This window comes from Salmo salar, chromosome 14 (assembly GCF_965601325.2).
Source record: "Salmo salar chromosome 14, fSalSal1, whole genome shotgun sequence".
Lineage (NCBI taxonomy): Eukaryota > Metazoa > Chordata > Actinopteri > Salmoniformes > Salmonidae > Salmo > Salmo salar.
The window spans coordinates 99,604,412-99,611,720 of NC_138304.1; the positions used below are offsets into that span (position 1 = coordinate 99,604,412).

At 45.9% G+C, this 7,309-nt stretch overlaps 1 protein-coding gene across 1 annotated transcript; it reads left to right on the plus strand.

Annotated features, from left to right (window-relative positions):
- Positions 1-2,046: 2,046 nt before the first annotated feature.
- Positions 2,047-7,075, plus strand: LOC106570598 (fatty acid-binding protein, heart). The gene is made up of 4 exons (XM_014143055.3): positions 2,047-2,201; positions 5,071-5,243; positions 6,555-6,656; positions 6,819-7,075. The coding sequence occupies exons 1-4, from the start codon at positions 2,129-2,131 to the stop codon at positions 6,870-6,872; spliced, it is 402 nt and encodes a 133-aa protein (XP_013998530.1). The 5' UTR covers positions 2,047-2,128; the 3' UTR covers positions 6,873-7,075.
- Positions 7,076-7,309: the final 234 nt, after the last annotated feature.

Genomic DNA, 7,309 nt, shown 5'->3' on the forward strand with positions numbered 1-7,309 from the left:
GGATGAGATAGTGAAGGCTTTGTGTTCCATAAACTGTCCAATGTTGTGGGTCGTGTGGTTTGTGTGAGCAGAGCCTGTCTCTCTCTCTCTCTCTCTCTCTCTCCCTCCCAACCTCCCTCCCTCCCTCCTCCCCTTCTCACCCCTCCCACTCTCTCTGAGCAGTATTCTTCTCCTCCATCCTCCCCCAATCCTCAGTTCTCTTCTTCTTCCTGTTTTTACTTTTTATTTTAATTATTTGATTCTTCCCGCCTGACTTCTTACTATCCCCCTGCCCCTCACCCTCTCTCCCTCCCTCTATTCAATTCAAAGGGTCTTTATTGGCATGGGAAACATACACTATATATACAAAAGTATATTTACACCCTTCCAATTAGTGGATTCAGCTGTTTCAGCCACACTCGTTGCTGACAGGTGTATAAAATCGAGCACACAGCCATGCAATCTCCATAGACAAACATCGGCAGTAGAATGGCCCGTACTGAAGAGCTCAGTGACTTTCAACGTGGCACCGTCATAGAATGCCACCTTTCCAACAAGTCAGTTTGTCAAATTTCTGCCCTGCTAGAGCTGCCCTGGTCAAAGTGCTGTTAATGTGAAGTGGAAACGTCTAGGAGCAACAATGGCTCAGCCGGCGAAGTGGTAGGCCACACAAGCTCACAGAACGGGACCGTTCGTCTGTCCTCTGTTGCTACACTCACTACCGAGTTCCAAACTGCATCTGGAAGCAACGTCAGCACAAGAACTGTTAGTCGGGTTAGTCCAGTGAAGGGAAATCGTAACGCTACAGCATTCAATGGCATTCTAGATGCATTCAATGGAATTCTAGATGCATTCAATGGCATTCTAGATGCATTCAATGGCATTCTAGATGCATTCAATGGCATTCTAGATGCATTCAATGGCATTTGGGATGAATTGGAACGCCGACTGCGAGCCAAGCCTAATCGCCCAACCTCACTAATACTCTTGTGGCTGAATGGAAGCAAGTCCCCACAGTAATGTTCCAACATCTAGTGGAAAGCCTTCCCAGAAGAGTAGAGGATGTTATAGCAGCAAAAGGGGGACCAACTCCATATTAATGCTCATGATTTTGGAATGAGATGTTCAATGAGCAGGTGTCCACATACTTTTAGTCATGTAGTGTATGTTCACGTTGCCAAAGCAAGTGAAATAAACAATAGAAACAAAACTGAGAAAAAACTCATTAAACAACATCATCAAAAAAAAACTCTTAGAAATTAACAGTAAAGATTGAACTCAAAAAGGTTTTAAAATGATAGACATTTCAAGTGTTATATTATCAGCTATGTACAGTGTTTTAGTCATGTCCAATAGTTGTAATATGAATAGAAGACGAAGACAAATAATCTGATAAGTGGTGATATTTACAATGCTGTTTGCACTCCACAGGTTGCTCTTTATCCTTGACAACGGTCCACAAATCTCACTGCTGTGATTGCACTTAGTGCCATTTCCCCTAACATATAGGAGTTCATCAGTGTTGGATCTGTTTACTGTGTCCTCTCTGTTAAGAGCCAGACAGAGTTCCAATTTGCTCTGTTTTTTAGTTGATTCTTTCCAATGTTTGGGATTGTGGCAATGAAGCCCTTTATCGACTTAATATGAACTCTGCATCCAGTATATATATATATATATATATACACAGTTATATATTTGCTTTCTCATCATTTGGTTGGGTCTAATTGTGTTTCTGGCCTGGGGCTCTGTGGGGTCTGTTTATGAACTGAGCCCCAGGACCAGCTGGCTGATGGGACGTCTGTCTGTCTGTCTGTCTGTCTGTCTGTCTGTCTGTCTGTCTGTCTGTCTGTCTGTCTGTCTGTCTGTCTGTCTGTCTGTCTGTCTGTCTGTCTGTCTGTCTGTCTGTCTGTCTGTCTGTCTGTCTGTCTGTCTGTCTGTCTGTCTGTCTGTCTGTCTGTCTGTCTGTGACTCCTCTCCCCTCCTCTCTCCCTCTCAGAGAGTGATGACATCACGAACAGCCGGTCTTAAACCGACCAGTAGGATTGCAGCATAGCAGTGGTGCTGACTCCATTCTCTCTGCCCCTCTCCCTCCTCTCTCTCTCTCTCTCTCTCTCTTGCTGCCTTCTCATTTCTCCACACTACTGCTAACATGGCTGAGGCATTCGCAGGCACATGGAACCTGAAGGAGAGCAAGAACTTTGATGAATACATGAAGGCCCTGGGTGAGCAGCGTGGTGTGTGTGTGTGTGTGTGTGTGTGTGTGTGTGTGTGTGTGTGTGTGTGTGTGTGTGTGTGTGTGTGTGTGTGTGTGTGTGTGTGTGTGTGTGTGTGTCTGTGTCTGTCTGTGTGTGTGTGTGTGTGTGTGTGTGTGTGTGTGTGTGTGTGTGTGTGTGTGTGTGTGTTTTATACATGCGGGTGTGTGTGGAGTAACAGTAAAGTGGTAAAGCATGGGGTGTGCATCCCTCACTCCCTCCCTGCCTCCCTCCCTCCCTCCCTGCCTGCCTGCTGGTGTATGTGTACACTTGTGAGAAGGGTGTGACTGTTCATAAATACTTAAAGGTGTGTGTTCGTGTGCAGCCGCATTTGTGTATTTTTGTGCAGATGTGTGTGTGTTTGTTAACACATACACACATATCCGTAAAAATACACACACACATGCAGGTGTGTGTATTTATGCACGCCCACCATATGCGTGTGTGGTCACCCGCATGTGTGTGTGTGTGTGTGTGCGTGTAAGTTGCAGAGCATGTGTGTTTAAAGGGATAAAGCAGGATTTTGACATTTTTTAAACCTTATTTAACTAGGCAAGTCAGTTAAGAACAAATTCCTATTTACAACGACGTCCTACCCCCAGCCAAACCCTAACCCGGGCCAATTATGCGCCGCCCTATGGGGCTCCCAATCCCGGCCGGTTGTGATACAGCCTGGAATCAAACCAGGGTCTGTAGTGACACATCTAGCACTGAGATGCAGTGCCTTAGACCGCTGCGCCACTCGAGAGCCAATGAGTCCCTTTACTTCCCCAGAGACAGAGGAACTCATGGATACCATTTGTATGTCTCTGTGTGCAGTTTGAAGGAAATCGCTAACTAGCATCAGCGCATTTGCAAACTAGTGTTAGCACAATGACTAGAGGTCTAAGGTAACTGCTAGCAGGCTAGTAGATACCATAGACTTCCAGTTATTGTGCTAACGCTAGTTAGCATTGGCTCGTGAAACTACCTCTAACTACCTTCATACTGGATGCAGAGAGTTCATATTAAGTAGATTAAGGGCTTCATTGCCACAATCCCACAGTGTCCCTTTAAAGGGACAATGCAGACGTTAATATCAGGCATGGGAAGACTGGGTGTGGTCGGGACAATTGCAAAAAGAGAGAGAAGGAAGAGGGAAGAGAGGGAAAGGGACAGAAGGAGAGAAGTAGGAACAGAACAGTGGAGGCTGGTGGGAGAAGCTATAGGAGGACGGTCTCATTGTAATGGCTGGAATGCAATCAATGGCACAGAGCCGAACATGTGGTTTCCATATGTTCGATAGCATTCCATTTATTTAATCCCAGCCATTACAATGAGCTCATCCTTCTACAGCTCCTCCCACCAGCCTCCACTGGAACAGAAAAAGATGGAGATAGAAAATCAGGAGGGAGAGAGAGAGAGGGGGGAGGAGAAGAAAGAGAGAGAGAGAGGGGGGAGGAGAAGAAAGAGAGAGAGAGAGGGGGGAGGAGAAGAAAGAGAGAGAGAGAGGGGGGAGGAGAAGAAAGAGAGAGAGAGGGGGGAAGAGAAGAAAGAGAGAGAGAGGGGGGGGGAGGAGAAGAAAGAGAGAAAGAGAGGGGGGAAGAGAAGAAAGAGAGAGAGAGGGGGGGAGGAGAAGAAAGAGAGAGGGGGGAGGAGAAGAAAGAGAAAGAGACTTTAAATGGGGGAGGGGGATATGCCTCCACTGTGAGAAACTCTTTATGGTCTGCACCATAAACACACACACACACACACACACACACACACACCACACACACACACACACACAGACACACACACACACACACACACACACATACACAAAGGAGTGAAATTCTCTGAAAGAGCGTTCCTTGTCTGAATCTAGCATTGTGAGGAGGGGTTGAATATTAACATAGTGCCTGTGTGTGTGCCTGTGTGTGTGTGTGTGCCTGTGTGCGACCCCTGTTTGGTGACCGATGGGCGTTATTAGCATCGACGTGTCTGCGCTTGTCACCGTGGTAACGACCCCCCCCAGCCCCAGACCCGACTCTCCTGATCACAGGCGACACACACTGGCTGTTTGTTGTATGAGTGTGTCACGTATAGCCTTGGGAGATAAACTCGGCTGTTACAGAAACGTTACTTTAGTTGAGAGCAGAAGGACTGTACTCTAGACCGTACCCCTCCACACTCAGCCCGGTCAACAGCTCTGATGACTTTGGCTGAATGTTTAAAGAAAAACACACAAACTACAGATTAGAGAGAGAGAGAGAGAGAGAGAGAGAGTGTGTGTGTGTGTGCGTGCGTACGCGCGTGTGTGTGTGTGTGTGTGTGTGTGTGTGTGTGTGTGAGTGTGTATGTATGTGTGTGTGTGTGTGTGTGTATGTATGTGTGTGTGTGTGTGTGAGTGTGAGTGTGAGTGTGTGTGTGTGTGTGTGTGTGTGTGTGTGTGTGCTTGTGTGCGTGTGTGTGTGTGTGTGCGTGCGTGCGTGTGTGTTAGATGCATTGAGAACAGTCAGTGGTGGATTGTGTCTGGTCAAAAGTCTGTTCCCTGTAGTACGGTTTGTTCTCTCTTCGACCTTTATTCACCGTAGTTATCATACGGTGTTCTGGCCTTGTGAAATAGTTACACATCATGAATACCAAAGTGTTGGCGCGTGGGTGCGTTCGTTCATTGCATTTGGGTTTTTCCTCAGAAATTAATGTCTACGTTAAGGGTGGGGCAGTATTGGCAGCAGTAGCATCAGCAGCAGCAGTATATAACTATACATCCAGATGAAATCTAAAGTGTATTTCTAATCAAGATGAGATAGCTAGGCTATAATATTCTTATTCAGAATCTGAGGTCTTAACTTGTGATGTGTTTTTTGATTGACAGGTGTGGGCTTTGCAACCCGCCAGGTTGGCAGTATGACTAAACCCACCACCATCATTGAGGTAGCAGGAGACATGGTCACTCTGAAGACACAGAGCACCTTCAAGAACACAGAGATCAACTTCAAACTGGGAGAGGAGTTCGACGAGACCACCGCCGACGACAGGAAGGTCAAGGTAAGAGGTCAGGAGCGCTAAGAGACTGACCTAAGTCCTAGATGGCTAGCTGCTGATTATAGTCATACATTATGGTGGTGGTAGCAACGATATGTTTTTATCATTTTTTATGGCTAATACACATTATGCGGCTGTTATAACGCATCGTAAGAGTTGTCACGAGCTCGTATCCTTATAATGGGGTGAAAGGTCAGGGGTCAGGGTTAGGGGCCGAGAGGTTAAGTATGATGGATTATAGCAAAAGGGTTGTATCTGCCATGATATCCAATCAGAGGTCTCAGTAGGAGAGCCAAGGATTTGAAAACAGACCTACTACCTGGATCAAACAGACAGACAGAGACAGAGGCTTTGCATTGTCGGGTGGGTCAGTTAGGGTTGAGGGGGTCAAAGATAAGAGGTGAGAGGTCAAGGATGATGAGTTGTAGCTGTGTGACAAGAGACAAATGCTACATCGATCAGAGAGAGAAAGGGGAGAGAGAGCGATGGGGAGGGGGGAGAGGGGAGAAAGGCTACTGAGTATGATCTGAGTGAACAGAAAGACACACAATGTCTTATTGTTGAGGAATGGTTACTCGTGATAGAGTGTGTGTGTAATGTATAGGGTGTGTGTGTAATGTATATGGTGTGTGTGTAATGTATAAAGTGTGTGTGTAATGTATAGGGTGTGTGTGTAATGTATAGAGTGTGTGTGTAATGTATAGAGTGTGTGTGTAATGTATAGAGTGTGTGTGTAATGTATAGAGTGTGTGTGTAATGTATAGGGTGTGTGTGTAATGTATAGGGTATGTGTGTAATGTATAGGGTATGTGTGTAATGTATAGAGTATGTGTGTAATGTATAGAGTGTGTGTGTGTGTGTGTGTGTGTGTGTGTGTGTGTGTGTGTAGCAACTTCATATCTTGATAGGTGGGCACATACACTCTTAGAAAAAAGGGTTCTTCAGCTGTCCCCATAGAATAACAATTTTTGGTTCCAGGTAAAAAAACTTTTTAGTTCCAGGTGAAAAACATTTTTTTCTCCTTCTGCAGAAAGGGTTTTACATGGAACCAAAAAGGGTTCTCCAAAGGGTTCTCCAAAGGGTTCTCCAAAGGGTTCTCCAAAGGGTTCTCCTATGAGGACAGCCGAAGAACCGTATTAGGTTTTAGATAGCACCTTTTTTTTCTAAGAGTGTGCAGTAGGCATTCTTTATCTGATAATTACATACACATTAACCTCAGTCTCAAACCCACTTTATCAGCAGTAGATTCCTCTCCAGTTTCCCCATTCAGTGGGAGATGATGCGTGTGTTCATAATGTCTCGTTCTCTCTCTAGTCCCTAATAACGGTGGACGGTGGTAAGATGGTTCACGTGCAGAAGTGGGACGGCAAGGAGACCACTCTGGTCCGTGAAGTCAGCGGCAACGCCCTCGAACTGGTCAGTACTGTGTGTGTGTGTGTGTGTGTGTGTGTGTGTGTGTGTGTGTGTGTGTGTGTGTGTGTGTGTGTGTGTGTGTGTGTGTGTGTGTGTGTATTGGTGTTAACTCTTACATGTAAGAATGTGTCTGTTGTATATCTAACTGTCCTCTCCTCTCCACAGACACTGACTCTTGGTGATGTCATCTGCACACGCTCCTACATCAAGGCCGAGTAACAACGTCCGCCAAAAAACTCCACTATCCTTTACCACACCTGCCAAAATAACAACAACCCTTCACCCTTAACCCCGATCCCCACTGTAACGACCTCTAACCCCTGTCTGACCTCTAAACCCCGACCCCTTCTATGTTGTCCCGTCCTTCTCTTTGTAGTGCTTCTCCTTTGTATGAAACACTGAATAAATTCCACTGACGTTTATTTTCTTCTCTAAAGCCTTCCTGAGTTCTTCTCTGTCAGTCACCTCACAATCCCCATGACAACAGTCAGAACACCTACACCAGAGACTCTACTTTCATCAAACCACAGGGATTTTGCCACTGGCCTGGAGAAAACTCAGTGAATCTACTAACTCTGTGTAGCAACCATTTTGTGCCAAATGGCTCATCACGTGTTACAGTTGTAGCAGCCATCTGGGTGGGTTATGGCAGCCAT

Bases quoted from the DNA above. Each gene is read 5' to 3' on its own strand.
- LOC106570598 (XM_014143055.3), top strand. From the start codon at position 2,129: ATGGCTGAGGCATTCGCAGGCACATGGAACCTGAAGGAGAGCAAGAAC. The intron at 2,202-5,070 runs GTGAGCAGCGTG...TTTGATTGACAG, and splicing joins TGAATACATGAAGGCCCTGG to GTGTGGGCTTTGCAACCCGC. The intron at 6,657-6,818 runs GTCAGTACTGTG...TCCTCTCCACAG, and splicing joins GCGGCAACGCCCTCGAACTG to ACACTGACTCTTGGTGATGT.